A 25,813-nucleotide genomic window follows, 5' to 3' on the forward strand; every position below is an offset into this window, starting at 1 on the left:
TATATATACATACACATATAAAATAATATACAATATCATACAATTTTTCCTTTGGCTACTAAGCCTAATAACAGACTGATACTTTTGCCAATTCTTTAGGTTTAGGATCATGTACATAAAATAGAATAAAGATTTTTGTAAATTCATTTTTTTAAAAATTAGTGATACATTTGTTTTTGTGCACCGCAACCTCTGCATAGAAAAGTCACCATGTCGTAAGCGCAAAAACTATATCTGCCCCATGGTTAAAGGTAACGTCCAATTTCAGCTCCATGTCACTTTAGGTTCAGCATTCTGTGCACTATGTCACTTTAGGTCCAATATCATGTGCTGACCACTAGGGGAGCTGTGGAGCTTCCAGTGTACAAATCTCAATAATGAAGCAGCAGTATGCAGTAAGCTCTGGAGCTCCACCCAGTGGCGGCTGTAAGTAGATAGGATTTAATCCTGTAACAATTTGTCTATGTTGAGGATTTGGAGCTCTGTATAAAAAAATGTGACACCTCCAAAGCTATATCATTAAATGAATCAGCTGTAGGTATCATAAAGCACTATGTAGCTCCAGACATAGACATGCACTTCAAGGCAACTTGTCTAACGTGAATCTATAAATTCTCATTGCCTAGTGAAAGTTTCCATAGAGCGAGGACTGAGCGTAAAGTTAATGAAGCGGAAATTTTGACACAAACCCTGATTTAGCAGCCAGTAATGCCAGATGTAATCTGCTTTATTAAGAAGATCATTACTTGGGTCTTATGCGGATCCTTTGTGATACATAACGGCACAGAGTGACAAACCTTCAGCACTAACAGGTTTATTAATGCCGCTCGTCACACTTCTAATTAATAGCTGAAACTTTCTTCAGATGTAAATTCACACCCTGCGGCTGCTCGATCTGCAACACCAGCAACCCCCTCCCCCGTTCTCAGGGTCCTTTCACCCCCCATAAACTATCAGTTATAATTGGGTAACACTTAGACTGGAGGTTTTGTGTTTGTTTAATAGTGAGCGCCACCTCGCCCGTTACTCCATGGGGGGAATAGTGTGGCGGAATATTTCTATATTTATTCCTTGTGAAAGTCGCAGTTAATTTATAGCAGTCCTGAAAGTGATCAATCGGAACGTGAAGTGTTGCAGCTGCTTACTGTAGGTGGCCGCAGAAACATCATTACTTTCTGATGGAAATCTCAGAGATCTTATAGAAGGTGCAAAGTGCCAGGGTGGCGGGGAAATGGAGAAGTTATTTACTACACGTAGTCCAGTGATTGGACCGTCTCTATAATACACGGGAGCCGCCTGGAGAGACGGATATATGGAGTATTATGTATAATAATAATAATACTATAATAAAATAAAGGGATACAAAAGTGGATGAGGGGAGACAGGAAGGCGGAAATATTAAAGGAAGAAAGACATAAAATTACAGAAAAAAGCAAAGAAACAGAAAGAAGGAAACAAAAAGAAATCAAAAGAAAGGGAAAAATAAATAGAGAATATGAGGTTTAAAGCATGAAAACGAGAGAAAAAGAGGAAGGAAGGAAGGAAAGAAGGAAGGAAGAAAGGGAGGAAGGAAGAAAGGAAGGAAGGAAGGAAGGAAGGAAGAAAGGGAGGAAGGAAGGAAGGAAGGAAGGGAGGAAGGAAGGAAGAAAGGGAGGAAGGAAGAAAGGGAGGAAGGAAGAAAGGGAGGAAGGAAGGGAGGAAGGAAGGAAGGAAGGAAGGAAGGGAGGAAGGAAGGGAGGAAGGAATAAAGGAAGGAAGGAAGGAAGGAAGAGGAAGGAAGGAAGGAAGGAAAGAAGGAAGGGAGGGAGAGAGGGAGGAAGGAAGGAAGGAAGGGAGGGAGGGAGGGAGGAAGGAAGGAAGGAAGGAAGGAAGGAAGGAAGGAAGGAAGGAAGGAAGGAAGGAAGGAAGGAAGGGAGGGAGGGAGGAAGGAATAAAGGAAGGAAGGAAGGAAGGAAGGAAGGAAGGAAAGAAGGAAGGAAGAAAGGGAGGAAGGAAGGAAGGAAAGAAGGAAGGAAGAAAGGGAGGAAGGAAGAAAGGGAGGAAGGAAGAAAGGGAGGAAGGAAGGAAGGAAGGAAGGAAGGAAGGGAGGAAGGAAGGAAGGGAGGAAGGGAGGAAGGAAGGGAGGAAGGAATAAAGGAAGGAAGGAAGAGGAAGGAAGGAAGGAAGGAAAGAAGGAAGGGAGGGAGAGAGGGAGGAAGGAAGGAAGGAAGGAAGGAAGGAAGGGAGGGAGGGAGGGAGGGAGGGAGGGAGGGAGGGAGGGAGGGAGGGAGGAAGGAAGGAAGGAAGGAAGGGAGGGAGGAAGGAATAAAGGAAGGAAGGAAGGAAGGAAGAGGAAGGAAGGAAGGAAGGAAGGAAGGAAGGGAGGGAGGGAGGGAGGGAGGAAGGAAGGAAGGAAGGAAGGAAGGGAGGGAGGGAGGGAGGGAGGAAGGAAGGAAGGAAGGGAAGGGAAGAAGGGAGGAAAGGAAGGAAAGAAGGAAGGAAAGAAGGAAGGAAGGAAGGGAGGGAGGGAGGGAGGGAGGGAGGGAAGGAAGGATGGGAAGGAAGGAAGGAAGGAAGGAAGGAAGGAAGGAAGGAAGGAAGGAAGGAAGGAAGGAAGGGAAAGGGAGGGAGGAAAGGAAGGGAGGAAGGAAAGATGGAAGGGGCAAGAAAGAAGGAATGAAGTGACGGGACAGGAAGGAAAGAAGGAAAAATGGTAGAAAATGGAAAGGAAACATTTAGGAAGAATAAGGTAGGAGAATATATAAGGGAAAGGAACAAAGTTGGACGTAATTGAGAAACCAGAATAAGAAAGGAGACAACATAAATAAGGATATGAAAAAAGAGACCTGAAGAATAGAACGCTAGAAGGAAGGAAGAATGGGAAAGGAAGAAAGAATAGAATAGAAAGGAATTGGGAGGGGAAAAATGAAATACTAGTGAAGGACAGAAAGAAGAAAATAAGTGAAGAAACCTTAGGGGAGAAGGAAAGGAAAGGAAAAAAGAAAGAGGGAAGAAAATCCCAGAAAAGGAAACAGCAGAAGGAAGGGAAAAAAAACATAACTGTAAATGGATGCAAAGGAAATTGAATAAAGGGATAAGAGAGCGGCAGAGGGGATTTGTGTATCAGTCACATTTCTATTTGGCGGTGAATATTTCAATCTGTCTCTATCTCAAAGAATGTTGGGCCTACAGTAGAAGACCCCCCATTATTTCATGGCCGTTGTACAGGATGACCCAGTCTAGACACGTCTGTGGGGGAGAAGCTCCTTCTGCACCGTCCTGGGGGACTTACTGGGTTACACGTTGGGCAGATCCACAGAACATTCTTTACCACATTCACTTTCCCATTCACTAAGCGAGTCCAAGTCACAATTCTTTTGCCTGTGTTTGAGGATATTAACAGATGGGACTAATGATAGCCAATAGTTACATAATCCGGGCTGGCTCGCCATCCCGTATAGAGGTGGAGGACTACTTACAGCTATGGCAAGTGGCATCGGCGTAGCCCTGGTCTCCGCAGTCGCAGTGAAATGTGCTCCAAGTCTGAGAACATTCTCCTCCGTGTTCGCAGTAATTTGGCAGGCATCTATTGGAAACAAGAAGTCCACAGAGTCTGATTTGCGAGTGTCACCGTGCAGCTGAGGATCTGGATGTAAAAATGACTTCCAAATGATGTTGACAGTTAATTAGCTGTGGAGAGACTGAAAGAGATCTGAGCAAATCAATAATTTCCAATGGTAGATACTCTCGAAATTGATGAACCAGATACGCTAAATTACTAAACAAAAGTCAACCACTCTCACAAAAGAGACTCCGCTCAGACTCAATTACAAATGGATTTTTTTTTTCTTTTTTTTTTCTAAAGCCAGTGAAATATCAAACCTCAGAGAGAAGCTGCCGGAACTTTCTGGATGGTTTTATGCACATTTGCATAACAAAAAAGTTGCCTTGCATACATACATTTTAATTACTCGGATTCTGCAACTTCTAACAGACTCGTTGCAGTTGTCTGACCAATAATTAATACCCGGCGTCTGGGGAGGGGGATGTGAGCGTATGTGATCAGTACAGGGGATGTAAGCCGTGTATATAGAGGACAGGGGGTTATAGGGGCATATATGGGCCCATATGTATAGTCGGAGTCCTCACTTGCCATGTGGCTTTTATTATACAGGTCTTTTTTATGAGCCAGGGAGGTGTTTGGGTCCTCCAGCACCAACTACAGCTACATACTCAGGACTAGCTGTCCACCATGTTATATACTGTGTTCATCTCCAGTAAGATTGGCATGGTTGTCCTGACTGCTCAGTCCACTGACTATAGATTTGTCCTGTAAATACTGTAGTTACTGACTGTTAGACTGTGCCTGTATATGGATTGATTTTGGTTACTGCGTCCTGAGGATCCTGGTCAAAAGAAAACATGTTGGAGGAGAAGGAGTCTCCCTCCCCACAGGCAACCAATTATTGGACTGTGTTGTATCTGTCTGTAATACTAGGTTCACATCTGCAAATCGGTTACAATAGCGGGTACCCACAGACCTAATAGACTATAAACCCGTGCGGGACTTTTTTTGATTTGTGTTGGCTTCTTGCGCGGAGTCTCCAGCACAGATGTGAACCTAGCCTAACTCTATCCTGTACATTACTGAAGACTTATAGGTTTGGCAGAGTTTGTCGCTGTCACATTTCCACACCAGTTATCGACACTTAAACTGCACCTGTATATGATTGATTTAGGTTAGTGCTCCCTGGGGGTCATTGTTGTAGGAGATGGAGTCTACCTCCCTACAGGTTTCAATCACTGCAGACTGCGCTGTATCTCTCTGTAATTCTATTCCGCTCTGTATCAATGACTGTTTGCTAAATCAATTTCTATCGCTCACAACCAGAACCAGAACCAAACTTCTAAGTTTGTCGTTGTCATACCGCCATAGCATTACTCATGCTTCTCCATGGTTATAGACTACAAATAAAATGGAAAGCGAGGCACAGAATGAGGGATTTGGTGCACATTCGGTGCAAGAAAGAACCTTGAGTCAAATGTGCAACATATCTTCATCCACCAAGTCCAAAAAACTGGTGTAGCTGGGATAACAAATGTTCCCCTGTGTGTCGTTCACCGTGAGGCTAATTTGTCATGTGACTTATTGTAATAGCGTTAAATGATGGGTGTTAAGTATCATCCGGGTGTTAATTGATGTGATAGATTTCAGACACTGCAAAATGCTCCGAAATTTGCTCTTCGCTAAACACAATGTGAGCCCTGTTCACACTGCCCCTCCTGTGTCAGCTACAAATGATTCCGCCATCTATTTGCACTTGGTATTAGCGGCCCGGACGGGAAATGTTCTATCACACTGATCTGCTCATTTCTGTCGCTGAAAAATTTGTGGAGCTGCCAATTTTCATTTTCCTCAGATTGCAGCCAAAATTGAGCGGCGGAAACGGAGAAGAAGATATTTCTTGCACCTTCCACAGGAAAGCAATTGAACTCGGAGCCCTGTTATTGCCAAACCCATCATATCGCTCACAGCATCAACTGCTACAATCCTGAAGTGAAGCCTCTAAATCCGATATCTAGAACAACAAAGAAATCAACCACAAAACAGCAAAAGGCTTAATTCTGCCATTATCGGATGATTTTCTATCATTTTGTCCTCATTTCCCGACATCGTTCAGATTTACTGCAAGTACAATGCGGGGAAATGTGCAAAAGAGAATGTCTACACTGCAGCTGTAATGCTATTATCTATCTATCTATCTATCTATCTATCTATCTATCTATCTATCTATCTCCTATCTATCTATCTTCTATCTATCTATCTATCTATCTATCTATCTATCTATCAATCTCCTATCTATCTATCGATCTATCTCCTATCTATCTATCTCCTATCTATCTATCTCCTATCTATCTATCTCCTATCTATCTATCTATCTATCTATCTATCTATCTATCTATCTATCTCCTATCTATCTATCTATCTATCTATCTATCTATCTCCTATCTATCTATCTATCTATCTATCTATCTATCTATCTCTCTCCTATCTATCTATCTATCTATCTATCTATCTCCTATCTATCTATGCACTTATACTCTTTCCATGCATTATTTCTATGATTAGTCTCTTCTCTATCAGCTTTTGGCCTCTCTCTTGGTTTCGATGTGTAATAAATGTTGTTAATCAGTTTATTTTCAGATACATCTAGAAGTAGAACGTTACCACGGCTTCTATATAATTGAACATATGGAGAGGATTGTGGCGCTTCCTGCTGCACATCAAGTGTCTCCATGTGATAATTAGACACCTAAGACTCCATTTATTACTTACAGCTACAACAAGAAAATTAGGAATTAATTTTATGCTTTTTCAACTATTTGATTTTGTATTTAAGAGTTTTCCTTTGGATCTTCAGGTTCACATGTTCTAGCTGCAATGTGAAAATTATCTATCTATCTATCTATCTATCTATCTATCTATCTATCTATCTATCTATCATTATCTATCTATCATTATCTATCTATCTATCTATCATTATCTATCTATCTATCTCCTATCTATCTATCTATCTATCTATCTATCTATCTCCTATCTATCTATCTATCTATCTATCTATCTATCTATCTATCTATCTATCTATTCACTATCTATCTAATCTATCTATCTATCTCCTATCTATCTATCTATCTATCTATCTATCTATCTATCTATCTATCTCCTATCTATCTATCTATCTATCTATCTATCTATCTATCTATCTCCTATCTATCTATCTATCTATCTATCTATCTATCAATCTCCTATCTATCTATCTATCTATCTATCTATCTCCTATCTATCTATCTATCTATCTATCTATCTATCTATCTATCTATCTATCTATCTCCTATCTATCTATCAATCTCCTATCTATCTATCTATCTATCTATCTATCTATCTATCTCCTATCTATCTATCTATCTATCTATCTCCTATCTATCTATCTATCTATCTATCTATCTATCTCCTATCTATCTATCTATCTATCTATCTATCAATCTCCTATCTATCTATCTATCTATCTATCTATCTATCTATCTATCTATCCATCCATCTCTATGTAATTCCCTAGTATATGTACATCCACCCCCCGGCCGTCTTATACACATACACTGTAGCCGATGATTTCCTGGTACATTCGGCCTCCATGTTCCGCGGGTTATTTGAGATCTTGTGTTCCCAGAGAGGGACTTCAAATCTCTTTAAAGAGAAAAAGCGCACAAGGTGTAATGAGGTTTAATCTTTCCTTTCCTGTGTCCCTTTTTATTTCTCTAGTTGTGCACATGCTGAGGATAAGAAATTGAATTTCACCAAACAGCGAACAAATCCCCAAATGGCGAGAATTTATTCTGTTTTGTGTAAAATCCTCCAGACATTGGCTTTCTGCTGAGTCTGGGCCGCACCAAAGCGATGCAAAAATTCTCAGTATTTATCAAGTGAGAGGAACCTGAGCAGTGGCGTAACTAGGAATGGCGGGGCCCCGTGACCGAGCCCCTCCTCCGCATTCCTGCACACAGTATTATGTCCCATAGTGTCCCCAGCACACAGTATTATGTCCCATAGTGGCCCCTGCACACAGTATTATGTCCCATAGTGACCCCTGCACACAGTATTATGTCCCATAGTGGCCCCTGCACACAGTATTATGCCCCATAGTGGCCCCTGCACACAGTATTATGTCCCATAGTGGCCCCTGCACACAGTATTATCCCCCATAGTGGCCCCTGCACACAGTATTATGTCCCATAGTGACCCCTGCACACAGTATTATGTCCCATAGTGACCCCTGCACACAGTATTATGTCCCATAGTGGCCCCTGCACACAGTATTATGCCCCATAGTGACCCCTGCACACAGTATTATGTCCCATAGTGGCCCCTGCACACAGTATTATGTCCCATAGTGGCCCCTGCACACAGTATTATCCCCCATAGTGGCCCCTGCACACAGTATTATGTCCCATAGTGGCCCCTGCACACAGTATTATCCCCCATAGTGGCCCCTGCACACAGTATTATGTCCCATAGTGACCCCTGCACACAGTATTATGTCCCATAGTGGCCCCTGCACACAGTATTATGTCCCATAGTGACCCCTGCACACAGTATTATGTCCCATAGTGGCCCCTGCACACAGTATTATGTCCCATAGTGTCCCCAGCACACAGTATTATGTCCCATAGTGGCCCCTGCACACAGTATTATGTCCCATAGTGGCCCCTGCACACAGTATTATCCCCCATAGTGGCCCCTGCACACAGTATTATGCTCCATAGTAACCCCTGCACACAGTATTATGTCCCATAGTGGCCCCTACACACAGTATTATCCCCCATAGTGGCCCCTGCACACAGTATTATGTTCCATAGTGGCCCCGGCACACAGTATTATGTCCCATAGTGTCCCCTGCACACAGTATTATACCCCATAGTGGCCCCTGCACACAGTATTATGTCCCATAGTGTCCCCTGCACACAGTATTATACCCCATAGTGGCCCCTGCACACAGTATTATGTCCCATAGTGGCCCCTGCACACAGTATTATGTCCCATAGTGGCTCCTGCACACAGTATTATCCCCCATAGTGGCCCCTGCGCACAGTATTATGTCCCATAGTGGCCCCTGCACACAGTATTATGCCCCATAGTGGCCCCTGCACACAGTATTATCCCCCATAGTGGCCCCTGCACACAGTATTATGTCCCATAGTGGCCCCTGCACACAGTATTATGTCCCATAGTGGCCCCTGCACACAGTATTATCCCCCATAGTGGCCCCTGCACACAGTATTATGTCCCATAGTGGCCCCTGCACACAGTATTATGTCCCATAGTGGCCCCTGCACACAGTATTATCCCCCATAGTGGCCCCTGCACACAGTATTATGTCCCATAGTGGCCCCTGCACACAGTATTATGTCCCATAGTGGCCCCTGCACACAGTATTATGTCCCATAGTGGCCCCTGCACACAGTATTATGCCCCATAGTGGCCCCTGCACACAGTATTATGTCCCATAGTGGCCCCTGCACACAGTATTATCTCCCATAGTGGCCCCTGCACACAGTATTATGTCCCATAGTGGCCCCGGCACACAGTATTATGTCCCATAGTGTCCCCTGCACACAGTATTATACCCCATAGTGGCCCCTGCACACAGTATTATGTCCCATAGTGGCCCCTGCACACAGTATTATCTCCCATAGTGGCCCCTGCACACAGTATTATGTCCCATAGTGGCCCCTGCACACAGTATTATGTCCCATAGTGGCCCCTGCACACAGTATTATGTCCCATAGTGGCCCCTACACACAGTATTATCCCCCATAGTGGCCCCTGCACACAGTATTATGTCCAATAGTGGCTCCTGCACACAGTATTATGCCCCATAGTGTCCCCTGCACACAGTATTATCCCCCATAGTGGCCCCTGCATACAGTATTATGTCCCATAGTGTCCCCTGCACACAGTATTATACCCCATAGTGGCCCCTGCACACAGTATTATGTCCCATAGTGGCCCCTGCACACAGTATTATGTCCCATAGTGGCCCCTGCACACAGTATTATCCCCCATAGTGGCCCCTGCACACAGTATTATGCCCCATAGTGGCCCCTGCACACAGTATTATCCCCCATAGTGGCCCCTGCACACACAGTATTATGTCCCATAGTGGCCCCTGCACACAGTATTATCCCCCATAGTGGCCCCTGCACACAGTATTATCCCCCATAGTGGCCCCTGCACACAGTATTATGTCCCATAGTGGCCCCTGCACACAGTATGATGCCCCATAGTGTCCCCTGCATACAGTATTATCCCCCATAGTGGCCCCTGCACACAGTATTATGTCCCATAGTGGCCCCTGCACACAGTATTATGTCCCATAGTGGCCCCTGCACACAGTATGATGCCCCATAGTGGCCCCTGCACACAGTATTATGCCCCATAGTGTCCCCTGCACACAGTATTATGTCCCATAGTGGCCCCTGCACACAGTATTATCCACCATAGTGGCCCCTGCACACAGTATTATCCCCCATAGTGGCCCCTGCACACAGTATTATCCCCCATAGTGTCCCCTGCATACAGTATTATGTCCCATAGTGGCCCCTGCACACAGTATTATCCCCCATAGTGTCCCCTGCACACAGTATTATGTCCCATAGTGGCCCCTGCACACAGTATTATGTCCCATAGTGGCCCCTGCACACAGTATTATCCCCCATAGTGGCCCCTGCACACAGTATTATCCCCCATAGTGGCCCCTGCACACAGTATTATCCCCCATAGTGGCTCCTGCACACAGTATTATCCCCCATAGTGTCCCCTGCATACAGTATTATCCCCCATAGTGGCCCCTGCACACAGTATTATGTCCCATAGTGGCCCCTGCACACAGTATTATGTCCCATAGTGGCCCCTGCACACAGTATGATGCCCCATAGTGTCCCCTGCACACAGTATTATGTCCCATAGTGGCCCCTGCACACAGTATTATCCACCATAGTGGCCCCTGCACACAGTATTATCCCCCATAGTGGCCCCTGCACACAGTATTATGTCCCTCAGTGTCCCCTGCATACAGTATTATGTCCCATAGTGGCCCCTGCACACAGTATTATCCCCCATAGTGTCCCCTGCATACAGTATTATGTCCCATAGTGGCCCCTGCACACAGTATTATCCCCCATAGTGTCCCCTGCACACAGTATTATGTCCCATAGTGGCCCCTGCACACAGTATTATGTCCCATAGTGGCCCCTGCACACAGTATGATGCCCCATAGTGGCCCCTGCACACAGTATTATGCCCCATAGTGTCCCCTGCACACAGTATTATGTCCCATAGTGGCCCCTGCACACAGTATTATGTCCCATAGTGGCCCCTGCACACAGTATTATCCCCCATAGTGGCCCCTGCACACAGTATTATCCCCCATAGTGGCCCCTGCACACAGTATTATCCCCCATAGTGTCCCCTGCATACAGTATTATTCCCCATAGTGGCCCCTGCACACAGTATTATGCCCCATAGTGTCCCCTGCACACAGTATTATACCCCATAGTGGCCCCTGCACACAGTATTATGTCCCATAGTGGCCCCTGCACACAGTATGATGCCCCATAGTGGCCCCTGCACACAGTATTATGCCCCATAGTGGCCCCTGCACACAGTATTATCTCCCATAGTGGCCCCTGCACACAGTATTATGTCCCATAGTGGCCCCTGCACACAGTATTATCCCCCATAGTGGCCCCTTCACACAGTATTATTCCTCATAGTGTCCCCTGCATACAGTATTATTCCCCATAGTGGCCCCTGCACACAGTATTATCCCCCATAGTGGCCCCTGCACACAGTATTATGTCCCATAGTGGCCCCTGCACACAGTATTATGTCCCATAGTGGCCCCTGCACACAGTATTATGTCCCATAGTGGCCCCTGCACACAGTATTATGTCCCATAGTGGCCCCTGCACACAGTATTATGTCCCATAGTGGCCCCTGCACACAGTATTATGTCCCATAGTGGCCCCTGCACACAGTATTATGCCCCATAGTGGCCCCTGCACACAGTATTATGTCCCATAGTGGCCCCTGCACACAGCATTATGTCCCTCAGTGGCCCCTACAGGACTAAATACTGTCACGTCACCCGCTGACCGCTATTCCAGGACAACTGCATTACAGCTTACTAACTCCATGTGCCTCATATTAATAGCAATTAACCCCATCATGTCCCACATATTAACCCCTGTGTATGTCACATTAGAGTTACTGATATGTGATAGACATGGAGGTAATAATAAAGTATCTTCATTACTATTACCCCCAAATGTCTCACATATCAGTAACTCTTAGGATGAGGCACACAGGGGTTAATGTGAGGGACATGATAGGGTTAACTGCTATTAATATGAGGCACATGGAGTTACTAAAACAAAAGTAATCACCCAAAATGCCTGATAATAATAAGCATAGTAACCCCAGGATGTCCTGTGAGTGTCACTTTCCTGGAGCTTCTTCTGCTCCTTCGATTGTGTGCAGGATGGGAGGAGCTCGGCAGGGATAACCCCCGCCTCCTGGGCTATCCTCAGCCCTCTCATTTGTGGGCAGAGGACAGCCAGAGGGAGAGGGGGGAGAGAAAGTGTCCTGAGAGCGCTGAGTGGAGCCAGACCTGCAGCCCCTGCATCGCCTCCTGTGTATCAGCCGTTGCTGCAGCTTCGGACATATACTTTCCCTATGTTAATAGGGAAAGTATTCCACCAACAGGGGGCCCCTGCAAGTGCTGGAGCCCTGGGCAATAGCCAAGTTTAGCCATGTGATATACAGTCCATGGTCATGTGATGCACAGTCCTTGGTGATGTGATGCACAGTCCTTGGTCATGTGATGCACAGTCCTTGGTCATGTGATGCACAGTCCTTGGTCATGTGATGCACAGTCCTTGGTCATGTGATGCACAGTCCTTGGTCATGTGATGCACAGTCCTTGGTCATGTGATATACAGTCCTTGGTCATGTGATGCACAGTCCTTGCTCATGTGATATACAGTCCTTGGTCATGTGATACACGGTCCTTGGTCATGTGATGCACAGTCCTTGGTCATGTGATACACGGTCCTTGGTCATGTGATACACGGTCCTTGGTCATGTGATACACAGTCCATGGTCATGTGATGCACAGTCCTTGGTCATGTGATATACTGCTCATGTCTTGTATCATATCTAAGAATTCCCTCCCCGGCTTTACGTTCCAGCAAACACTCTGGACAGAGATTGAGCATAAATGAGGAAACAATTTGTGACATTGAAGAAAGTCCAATAATATCTCTGGGCGCGCCGTATAAATAGTGACACAGGAAGCAGATGGAGCGGCGCTCATTCTTCTTTTCATTTCGCTTTAAACAGAAGGGGTTCACTTATTTTTTTTCTGGATTTGGCCATTCATAGAAAAGGTCCAATCAGAAGTCTATTCAGCCTGAACCGCGACTCGCAAACTCGCTAATTAAGTTCCATTCAGCGACTTGATCGGAATTGGTCTGGAGACAGATATAATTGTGCTCTTCTGAAACACTCACAGAATTGTCTGACAACACTTGTTCACATTCTGCATTTATTCAGCTGCAAATGCAGAAGCTTTTATATCTGCAAAGATCACGCAGAGCATGATGGGAGGGCGATGGAAATACAGGGGAAGGTCGTACCGGGGTCTGCTAAATTCTAGGAAATGACTAGAAGAAGCTTAATGGAGCGTTACCAAGATCTGCCCCTAATAGACATCAGCGTATCCCACAGGTATCATACTCGCTGTATAGAGCACTACAACCCCCAATAGACGGGAGTACAATAACATTATAGTATATACTATACACTAGTACAACAGCTATATACCTAGAGCACTACAACCCCCAATAGATAGTAGTATAATAACATTATAGTATATACTATGTACTAGTACAACAGCTATATACCTAGAGCACTACAACCCCCAATAGACAGGAGTACAATATATATACTATATACTAGTACAACAGCTATATACCTAGAGCACTACAACCCCCAATAGACGGGAGTACAATAACATTATAGTATATACTATACACTAGTACAACAGCTATATACCTAGAGCACTACAACCCCCAATAGATAGTAGTATAATAACATTATAGTATATACTATGTACTAGTACAACAGCTATATACCTAGAGCACTACAACCCCCAATAGACGGGAGTACAATAACATTATAGTATATACTATACACTAGTACAACAGCTATATACCTAGAGCACTACAACCCCCAATAGATAGTAGTATAATAACATTATAGTATATACTATGTACTAGTACAACAGCTATATACCTAGAGCACTACAACCCCCAATAGACAGGAGTACAATAACATTATAGTATATACTATATACTAGTACAACAGCTATATACCTAGAGCACTACAACCCCCAATAGACAGGAGTACAATAACATTATAATATACACTATACACTAGTACAACAGCTATATACCTAGAGCACTACAACCCCCAATAGATAGTAGTATAATAACATTATAGTATATACTATGTACTAGTACAACAGCTATATACCTAGAGCACTACAACCCCCAATAGACAGGAGTACAATAACATTATAGTATATACTATATACTAGTACAACAGCTATATACCTAGAGCACTACAACCCCCAATAGACAGGAGTACAATAACATTATAATATACACTATACACTAGTACAACAGCTATATACCTAGAGCACTACAACCCCCAGTAGACAGGAGTACAATAACATTATAGTATATACTATATACTAGTACAACAGCTATATACCTAGAGCACTACAACCCCCAATAGATAGTAGTATAATAACATTATAGTATATACTATGTACTAGTACAACAGCTATATACCTAGAGCACTACAACCCCCAATAGACAGGAGTACAATATATATACTATATACTAGTACAACAGCTATATACCTAGAGCACTACAACCCCCAATAGACGGGAGTACAATAACATTATAGTATATACTATACACTAGTACAACAGCTATATACCTAGAGCACTACAACCCCCAATAGATAGTAGTATAATAACATTATAGTATATACTATGTACTAGTACAACAGCTATATACCTAGAGCACTACAACCCCCAATAGACAGGAGTACAATAACATTATAGTATATACTATATACTAGTACAACAGCTATATACCTAGAGCACTACAACCCCCAATAGACAGGAGTACAATAACATTATAATATACACTATACACTAGTACAACAGCTATATACCTAGAGCACTACAACCCCCAATAGATAGTAGTATAATAACATTATAGTATATACTATGTACTAGTACAACAGCTATATACCTAGAGCACTACAACCCCCAATAGACAGGAGTACAATAACATTATAGTATATACTATATACTAGTACAACAGCTATATACCTAGAGCACTACAACCCCCAATAGACAGGAGTGCAATAACATTATAATATACACTATACACTAGTACAACAGCTATATACCTAGAGCACTACAACCCCCAGTAGACAGGAGTACAATAACATTATAGTATATACTATATACTAGTACAACAGCTATATACCTAGAGCACTACAACCCCCAATAGATAGTAGTATAATAACATTATAGTATATACTATGTACTAGTACAACAGCTATATACCTAGAGCACTACAACCCCCAGTAGACAGGAGTACAATAACATTATAGTATATACTATATACTAGTACAACAGCTATATACCTAGAGCACTACAACCCCCAGTAGACATAGGATAGCCCTGTATTGCGTGTAGAATGGGTGCCACAACTGGCTCCATACAGCTGATCAGTCTGGGTGCCAACTGTCACCCTCCATCTCCCAACCGATCAGGTATTTATGGCCTATTGTAACCCCTATAACATGAGATGCTGACCAGAGCACCCTCAATATACCGCCCTATAGTAATAAAACCTCCCAGGATCCCTGCTGGGCCCTCTGATCTGTATGGGGGCCGCTTTGTACTACGTGACTGCTCAGGCTGCTCATGTCTCGGACTATATCTAAGAATTCGCACACGGCTTTATGTTCCAGGGAATATTTCAGATATAAATTGAGCTCAAGCAGGGAAACAATTTCTGACATTGAAGAAAGTCCAATAATAGATGTGGGAGCGCCTCATAAAGAGCGCGCCGCGCAGATAATAGAGCACACATCGCACTTTAATCCGTCTTTTCATTTCACTAAACAGGTTGGCACTTTTATTTTATTATTTTCCAGCCTGAGCTGTTTATTCACAAACTCGCTAAACTCTGAAGTCTGACATAGCTTTCCTCTATAGAAGACACTTGGATGAAACATTGACATTGATGTCAATGGGCAGCTCGGATACGTGAGACCTGAATGAGATACACCCTAAGAATGGAGAGACCAGAAGGAAACATCAACAGACACAAGGACTGAAGACTCAGGGCATGAAACCTTAAGACGATCTGACGACAAGATGTGACCTCATCAATTGTATTCTACTCATTACATAAAACACTACAACCCCCAACAGACCATTGAGAAGGACGACAATTCTATTCTACTCCATACACAGAACACTACAACTCCCAGCATGACCTGACACAATCCTAATATAGGCTCCATATAAGGCCTTACCCTATGGCTCACTATGACCGGGACTAGACACGATCACACCAAGTCTATTATACTTAGATAGAACACTACAACCCCCAACAAGACTGTGATACATGTATACTGTACACTACAGAACAATCAAGGGGGGGGGGGAGACAAGAAAAATATTAAATAAGAAAGAGTAAGAAAAGGAGAAGTATGAAGAGAAAGAAGGAGATAGGAAAGAATCTAGGAGAGGAAAAGAAAATAGGAAAAGGAAGGAGTAAGAAGAAGGAAGAGGCGAAGATAACGGGAAAGGAAACAGGAAAAGAGACAGAACACAATAAAAGATCACAAAGGAAGGAGAGGAAGATGCAATATAAGAGGAGGAAGAGGAAGGAAGGAAGGAGAGGAAGAAGGGAAGGAGACGGAAAATGAAGAAGAGAAACAAGATAGGAAGGAAGGAAGGAAGGAAGGAAGGAAGGAAGGAAGGAAGGAAGGAAGGAAGGAAGGAAGGAAGGAAGGAAGGAAGGAAGGAAGGATATTCTTACTTGCAGAGTGCTGCAGTCTGCATCCCCGGAGCTGTACTCCTATAGATTCCTATACCCTACCCTCAGAGCTGTACTTCTATAGATTCCTATACTGCACCCCCGGAGCTGGACTCCTATAGATTCCTATACTGCACCCGCAGAGCTGTACTTCTATAGATTCCTATACTGCACCCCCAGAGCTGTACTCCTATAGATTCCTATACTGAATCCCCAGGGCTAGACTTCTATAGATTCCTATACTGCACCCCCAGAGCTGCACTCCTATAGATTCCTATACTGCACCACCGCTGGAGGTGGACTCCTATAGATTCCTATACTGCACCCCCGGAGCTGCACTCCTATAGATTCCTATACTGCACCACCGCTGGAGGCGGACTCCTATAGATTCCTATACTGCACCCCCGGAGCTGCACTCCTATAGATTCCTACACTGCACCCCCGGAGCTGCACTCCTATAGATTCCTATACTGCACCGCTGGAGGTGGACTCCTATAGATTTCTATATTGCACCCCTGGAGGTGGACTCCTATAGATTTCTATACTGTACCCCCAGAGCAACACTCATATAGATTCCTATACTGCACCCACGGAGCTGGACTCCTATAGATTCCTATACTGCACCCACGGAGCTGGACTCCTATAGATTCCTATACTGCACCCCCGGAGCTGCACTCCTATAGATTCCTATACTGCACTCCCAGAGCTGCACTCCTATAGATTCCTATACTGCACCACCGCTGGAGGTGGACTCCTATAGATTCCTACACTGCACCCCCAGAGCTGCACTCCTATAGATTCCTGTACTGCACCACCGCTGGAGCTGCACTCCTATAGATTCCTATACTGCACCGCTGGAGGTGGACTCCTATAGATTTCTATATTGCACCCCTGGAGGTGGACTCCTATAGATTTCTATACTGTACCCCCAGAGCAACACTCATATAGATTCCTATACTGCACCCACGGAGCTGGACTCCTATAGATTCCTATACTGCACCCACGGAGCTGGACTCCTATAGATTCCTATACTGCACCCCCGGAGCTGCACTCCTATAGATTCCTATATTGCACCCCTGGAGCTGGACTCCTATAGATTCCTATACTGCACCCCCGGAGCTGCACTCCTATAGATTCCTATACTGCACCCCCAGAGCTGCACTCCTATAGATTCCTATACTGCACCCCCGGAGCTGCACTCCTATAGATTCCTATACTGCACCCCCAGAGCTGCACTCCTATAGATTCCTATACTGCACCCCCGGAGCTGCACTCCTATAGATTCCTATACTGCACCCCCAGAGCTGCACTCCTATAGATTCCTATACATTCTCTGTCCTTGTGGCTTCATACATTGTAAATCACCATCCCAGCAGTCAGAATAGTAATTACCTGTCCTTAATGCCGCACATATCGATCTGCAGATCAGAGAAGTTCCCCAGGGCCCCGCGCTGCACTGAGATGAGGTCCTTGGGCTGATTATCAATAAATATGAGCCTCATGCATCCTTGGAATGAAGAAATAGGATTTGTACAGGAGGAATCCGCCATCTGCTCCGGACAGCCTGTTCAGAGGGAGACAAAGACCCGCCATCTAATCACATTTTGGATAATGCATTTATTTTTTATGAGCGCTATTGATGGATGACCCCGAGGTCTCAATATTCCCCGTGTCGCCTTTATTACATAAGCTCTGTCATAAAACTCGCAGGTTATGAAAGAAAGAAATCAACATGGCAGACGGCGAAAAGCTCAACCTCGCCAGCACCGCCATTGTCTGCTGCCCTGAGAATCTCCGCAATGGTTATCGCAGGTCACCCAGATGGGATCTCATTTATTTATTGGTTTATTGGATTTCTCCAGAGACGGAGACTGGAAAGGGTTAAAGCAAGAAAACCGGGTACAGAGAAACACACCTCCTCTCTGCTTACTATACTCTATAAGGAATAGAGCAGGTTCTTACTGTAAGGAGTCAGGTAGGTTCTCACTGTAAGGAGTCAGGCAGGTTCTCACTGTAAGGAGTCGGGTAGATTCTCACTGTAAGGTGTCAGGCAGGTTTTCACTATAAGGAGTCAGGCAGGTTTTCACTATAAGGAGTCAGGCAGGTTATCACTGTAAGGCGTCAGGTAGGTTCTCACTGTAAGGAGTCAGGCAGGTTCTCACTGTAAGGCGTCAGGTAGGTTCTCACTGTAAGGAGTCAGGCAGGTTCTCACTGTAAGGAGTCAGGTAGATCAAATCAAAATCAAATAAAAAAAATGCTTTATTGGCACGTCCGAATAGGTATTTGGCATTGCCAAAGCTAGTAAAGTGGGTGGGTGGGGGGGGGAGTTGGGTTGGGTGGGTGGTGGGTATGGGGGGGGGGGGGTTCGGTTATAACAGTCCATGGAGTCTCATCTTCCTCTTCGTTGGTGACTGCTATATGGGGAGGTGGGGGTGGGTGGGGGTGGGTGGGGCGGGTGTTTTGGGATAAATATATATATCACTGTAAGGTGTCAGGCAGGTTTTCACTATAAGGAGTCAGGCAGGTACTCACTGTAAGGCGTCAGGTAGGTTCTCACTGTAAGGAGTCAGGCAGGTTCTCACTGTAAGGTGTCGGGCAGGTTATCACTGTAAAGAGTCGGGTAGATTCTCACTGTAAAGAGTCGGGTAGATTCTCACTGTAAGGAGTCGGGCAGGTTCTCACTGTAAGGAGTGAGGCAGGTTATCACTGTAAGGAGTCGGGCAGGTTATCACTGTAAAGAGTCGGGTAGATTCTCACTGTAAGGAGTCGGGCAGGTTATCACTGTAAAGAGTCGGGTAGATTCTCACTGTAAGGAGACAGGCAGGTTCCCACTGTAAGGTGTTGGGCAGGTTCTCACTGTAAGGTGTCAGGCAGGTTCTCACTGTAAGGAGTCGGGCAGGTTCTCACTGTAAGGAGTCGGGCAGGTTCTCACTGTAAGGTGTCAGGCAGGTTCTCACTGTAAGGAGTCGGGCAGGTTCTCACTGTAAGGAGTCGGGCAGGTTCTCACTGTAAGGTGTCAGGCAGGTTATCACTGTAAGGAGTCGGGCAGGTTATCACTGTAAGGTGTCGGGCAGGTTATCACTGTAAGGAGTTTGGCAGGTTCTCACTGTAAGGAGTCAGGCAGGTTCCTACTGTAAGGTGTCGGGCAGGTTATCACTGTAAGGAGTCGGGCAGGTTCTCACTGTAAGGAGTCGGGCAGGTTATCACTGTAAAGAGTCGGGTAGATTCTCACTGTAAGGAGTCAGGCAGGTTCCCACTGTAAGGTGTTGGGCAGGTTCTCACTGTAAGGTGTCAGGCAGGTTATCACTGTAAGGAGTCGGGCAGGTTTCTACTGTAAGGTGTCGGGCAGGTTATCACTGTAAGGAGTCAGGCAGGTTTTCACTATAAGGAGTCAGGCAGGTTCCCACTGTAAGGAGTCAGGCAGGTTCCCACTGTAAGGAGTCGGGCAGGTTCTCACTGTAAGGAGTCGGGCAGGTTCTCACTGTAAGGTGTCAGGCAGGTTATCACTGTAAGGAGTCGGGCAGGTTTCTACTGTAAGGTGTCGGGCAGGTTATCACTGTAAGGAGTCAGGCAGGTTCTCACTGTAAGGAGTCAGGCAGGTTCCCACTGTAAGGAGTCAGGCAGGTTCCCACTGTAAGGAGTCAGGCAGGTTCCCACTGTAAGGAGTTGGGCACGTTCTCACTTTAGGCTGGAGTTACTCTTTCCTCTTACATTAACCCCTATATATTTTCTATATAATGTCCCGTCATCCATTCCTCCCCATCTCACCTCCAAAGTAATACTGGTGTCCCGTGGAGATCTGTATTGGCAGGGTGGCATGGACGGGTGAAGCTGCCCCATTATCCAGTGTCAGAGAGATGCGATGTCTTCTGGCATTGATGGTGACTGAGTGCCATAAACCGTCATTTAATGCGCTGCCTAGAAAATGAATGGAAGGTTATTCCGGAAGGTTTTTGTCACGGGATGGTTAGAGTCTATACTATAGGCCATGTGTAATATATATTTCATGTGGAATGTATTCTCTAACCTGTTGTAAACATCAGTGTGTAGTTGGCTGATTCGGGTCTAGTGTGTTAGCACATTGTATGCAAATCCCTCTAACTAGTGAGGACCAGTGAGGACAATGGGTGGAGATAATCTGATCAGTGTCTCCAAGAAGATGTTGGACTGTGCATTGTTCAAAAGAGACAGGGAGTCTGCTCTCCTTGGTATAGGTGAGGGGGGAAGGATCTGTGCCTCAGCCCTTCCCACCCACAGATAGAGGAAGTAACAGTTTAGTATATAGTTGTAGCTTGCAGTTAGTATGTGTTAGCCGGCCTGTGCACAGCTCTGTAGAGAGCCAGGATATAGTTACAGGACCAAGGAACCAAAGTTATCATTGGATTGTGACTTCTGTGGACTTATTGTTATTACGGTTGATGTGACCGCCGCCGGCTACTAACTTTGTGGATTACAATAAATTGCTGTTGTCTCCCGACCTCTTGCGTCCGTGTTGATTCAAAAGACCTTCCGGAGGAAGACGTATACCTTTGCTCCGTGACAACTGGTTGGCAGCGGTGGGATCAACAGCGGACAGCGAGATGGACTACAGCAGCCCAGCGATTAATGGAGCCACAACCTCAGAATACAGGAACTGGACTATGGCAAGTCTACAAGTAAGAGCCCGGGAACTAAACCTGAGTTACCAGGGAAGAACGAAAGAGCAACTGATCGAGGCACTGGAGGAGATGACCCTGCAAAGCGACCATGAGGAGGGCTGCCCCCAGGAGACTGGAGAGATACGGGAGTGGCAGGTACAGACCCAAAAGAGCAGATGGGTTGTTTTGTATGAGGAGGAATTGGCAGTGCTGGGGCTAGGAGCAACTGCAGAGCAAAGGAGTAGAGCATTACAGAGGGCTCAGGAAACGGAGAAGGAGGAACAGAGAATGGCGCATGAAAAGGAAAGAATGGCGCATGAAATGCGAATGGCTGAGATAACTACGCGGAATTATAATCAAACGTCGACCCCCAGCCCAACAGTGAGAGAACCACCATATGTCTCCCATAAACACTTCAAGACCTTTGATGAAGCGGCTGGGGATGTTGATGGATATTTTCAGGACTTCGAACACCAGTGCCACCTGATGGAAGTCCCAGAGAAGGATTGGGTCCGGTATCTGGTGGGGCACCTACGAGATGGGGCTGCGGAAGCTCTCAGAGCCATGGACCCTAGTGATCAGCGGGACTATGAGGCCATTAAAAGAGCGGTGCAGAAGTATTATGCAGTCACTCCAGAGACCTACCGAGTTCAGTTCCGCTCTTTGTCTTACAATGGGGGAAGCTCCTTCCACATGTTCGCCCACAAGTTGAAGCAAGCATGCAAGCGCTGGCTAGAAGGAGAGGAGGCTGTCACAGTCGATAAGATCCTCCAAGTCATACTTAAGGAACAGTTCTTTTCCCAGTGCCCCGCTGAGATCCGTGAGTGGGTGCTGGAACGGAACCCAGCCACAGTGGAGCAAGCTGCTTCCCTTGCAGATGAGGGCCTGACCATCAAGCCGCAGTGGAAGAGGTTGTTTGCAGAGGAGCGGAAAACTACCACAGTCCGCCAGACACCCTTCAGCCAGCCACCCACCTTTTGTGCCCGGCCTCAGGATTACAATTCCCCCTCTACCCCTGCCCCAGCCCATCGGCCTCCAGCTATGAACAACCCTGTCCCTAGACAACGACCTACTGGAAGAATGCTAGAGCGCAGATGTTTTGGGTGCGGGCGGCCTGGACATTTGCAAGCTAGTTGCCCTGTTAACATGGGGGCACGGGCCACCGTGGCATCCCGGCCTATTCACTACCTGGGAACCACCCCTAGGACTGAAAGTTTGGCCCCATTTCCAGATGACTCCATGAATGACCCATCTGTTCCACCTCCAGGGGTCTATGGGATTCAGCCTTCCGCCACACATCCCGCAAACCTTCAGCGGAAGCACTTGCAGGAGGTCCTACTGGATGGCCGAACAGTTGTTGGATTCCGGGACTCGGGAGCTTTCCTAACGGTAGCGGACCCCCGAGTGGTTCGACCCGAGGCCCTAGAGGAGGGCCCTGGCATTTCTATCAAGTTGGCAGGGGGTACTCAAAGACGTATTCCTAAAGCTACCGTGGAACTCGACTATGGTTATGGACCAAAACGATGCACAATTGGTGTGATGAGCGGGCTGCCGGCCGATGTTCTGTTAGGCAACGATGTTGGAAATCTACAGTGCCACTTTGTGGGAGCAGTGACCCGAAGCCAAGCTCAGAGAGACGCCAACATGGATCGACCGGATTTTCTGCCAGATGCCAGCCCTTCAACCCTACAACTTTACCATTCAGTACCGCCGAGGGAACCAACACCAGAACACAGATGGGTTATCCCGGCAGGAGGACATATGAGCTATAGAGACTGATGTGCATTCCCCAATTTACCTGTGTAGGCCAATTGTGTCATGCACATGTTTTGAGAGGGGGAGGGGTTGTCACGGGATGGTTAGAGTCTATACTATAGGCCATGTGTAATATATATTTCATGTGGAATGTATTCTCTAACCTGTTGTAAACATCAGTGTGTAGTTGGCTGATTTGGGTCTAGTGTGTTAGCACATTGTATGCAAATCCCTCTAACTAGTGAGGACCAGTGAGGACAATGGGTGGAGATAATCTGATCAGTGTCTCCAAGAAGATGTTGGACTGTGCATTGTTCAAAAGAGACAGGGAGTCTGCTCTCCTTGGTATAGGTGAGGGGGGAAGGATCTGTGCCTCAGCCCTTCCCACCCACAGATAGAGGAAGTAACAGTTTAGTATATAGTTGTAGCTTGCAGTTAGTATGTGTTAGCCGGCCTGTGCACAGCTCTGTAGAGAGCCAGGATATAGTTACAGGACCAAGGAACCAAAGTTATCATTGGATTGTGACTTCTGTGGACTTATTGTTATTACGGTTGATGTGACCGCCGCCGGCTACTAACTTTGTGGATTACAATAAATTGCTGTTGTCTCCCGACCTCTTGCGTCCGTGTTGATTCAAAAGACCTTCCGGAGGAAGACGTATACCTTTGCTCCGTGACAGTTTTATTAACTCTGAATAAAATATAAGCAGCAGACATAGAATATACGAGAGGTCACAGCGGCCCCGGCTCCATAATTAACAGAAAGATCATTGTGTTACACATTTCATCTCAATTATGTCCTATAAAGATGCTGGAAAAGATAAGTAATGGCCGCCCATACAGCACTCACTGTGGTCCTGACCCAGCTTTACACAGACCCTGAAAGGCAAATCATACAGACTGTCATGTCCACTAGGTCTTTGTATATGATTACATGTGAATAGATACAGATGAGCTAGAAAGTAACACATACACTCACCGGCCACTTTATTAGGTACACCTGTCCAACTGCTCGTTAACACTTAATTTCTAATCAGCCAATCACATGGCGGCAACTCAGTGCATTTAGGCATGTAGACATGGTCAAGACAATCTCCTGCAGTTCAAACCGAGCATCAGTATGGGGGGGAAGAAAGGTGATTTGAGTGCCTTTGAACGTGGCATGGTTGTTGGTGCCAGAAGGGCTGGTCTGAGTATTTCAGAAACTGCTGATCTACTGGGATTTTCACGCACAACCATCTCTAGGGTTTACAGAGAATGGTCCGAAAAAGAAAAAACATCCAGTGAGCGGCAGTTCTGTGGGGGGCGGAAATGCGTTGTTGATGCCAGAGGTCAGAGGAGAATGGCCAGACTGGTTCCAGCTGATAGAAAGGCAACAGTGACTCAAATAGCCACCCGTTACACCCAAGGTAGCCAGAAGAGCATCTCTGAACGCCGCACAGTACGTCCAACTTTGAGGCTACAGATGGGCTACAGCAGCAGAAGACCACACCGGGTGCTACTCCTTTCAGCTAAGAACAGGAAACTGAGGCTACAATTTGCACAAGCTCATCGAAATTGGACAATTGAAGATTGGAAAAACGTTGCCTGGTCTGATGAGTCTCGATTTCTGCTGCGACATTTGGATGGTAGGGTCAGAATTTGGCGTCAACAACATGAAAGCATGGATCCATCCTGCCTTGTATCGGTAACGGTTCAGGCTGGTGGTGGTGGTGTCATGGTGTGGGGAATATTTTCTTGGCACTCTTTGGGCCCCTTGGTACCAATTGAGCATCGTTGCAACGCCAAAGCCTACCTGAGTATTGTTGCTGACCATGTCCATCCCTTTATGACCACAATGTACCCAACATCTGATGGCTACTTTCAGCAGGATAATGCAATGCCATGTCATAAAGCTGGAATCATCTCAGACTGGTTTCTTGAACATGACAATGAGTTCACTGTACTCCAATGGCCTCCACAGTCACCAGATCTCAATCCAATAGAGGAGCATCTTTGGGATGTGGTGGAACGGGAGATTCGCATCATGGATGTGCAGCCGACAAATCTGCGACTGCAACTGTGTGATGCCATCATGTCAATATGGAGCAAAATCTCTGAGGAATGCTTCCAGCACCTTGTTGTATCTATGCCACGAAGAATTGAGGCAGTTCTGAAGGCAAAAGGGGGTCCAACCCGTTACTAGCATGGTGTACCTAATAAAGTGGCCGGTGAGTGTAGATAAATAGATAGATAGGAGATAGATAGATAGATAGATAGATGATAAATAAGTAGATAGATAGATAGATAGATAGATAGATAGATAGATAGATAGATAGAAGATAGATAGGAGATAGATAGATAGATAGATAGATAGATAGATAGATAGGAGATAGATAGATAGATAGATAGATAGATAGATAGATGATAAATAAGTAGATAGATAGATAGATAGATAGATAGATAGATAGATAGAAGATAGATAGGAGATAGATAGATAGGAGATAGATAGATAGGAGATAGATAGATAGATAGATAGATAGATAGATAGATAGATAGATAGATAGATAGGAGATAGATAGATGATAAATAAGTAGATAGATAGATAGATAGATAGATAGATAGATAGATAGATAGAAGATAGATAGGAGATAGATAGATAGATAGATAGATAGATAGATAGATAGATAGGAGATAGATAGGAGATAGATAGA

General features: G+C 45.3%; 1 protein-coding gene across 1 annotated transcript in view; it reads right to left on the reverse strand.

Moving 5' to 3' along the window:
• Positions 1-25,813, reverse strand: part of CNTNAP5 (contactin associated protein family member 5) — a 342,838-nt gene that overhangs the window by 127,158 nt on the left and 189,867 nt on the right. Inside the window, exons 9-11 of the mRNA XM_075284694.1 lie at positions 20,497-20,646; positions 18,121-18,292; positions 3,459-3,565 (exon numbers count right to left, since the gene is read on the reverse strand). Coding sequence (XP_075140795.1) covers positions 3,459-3,565; positions 18,121-18,292; positions 20,497-20,646 — 429 coding nt within the window. The remainder of the gene's footprint in view (positions 1-3,458; positions 3,566-18,120; positions 18,293-20,496; positions 20,647-25,813) is intronic.

This window comes from Leptodactylus fuscus, chromosome 8 (assembly GCF_031893055.1).
Source record: "Leptodactylus fuscus isolate aLepFus1 chromosome 8, aLepFus1.hap2, whole genome shotgun sequence".
In the NCBI taxonomy this organism is placed as follows: domain Eukaryota; kingdom Metazoa; phylum Chordata; class Amphibia; order Anura; family Leptodactylidae; genus Leptodactylus; species Leptodactylus fuscus.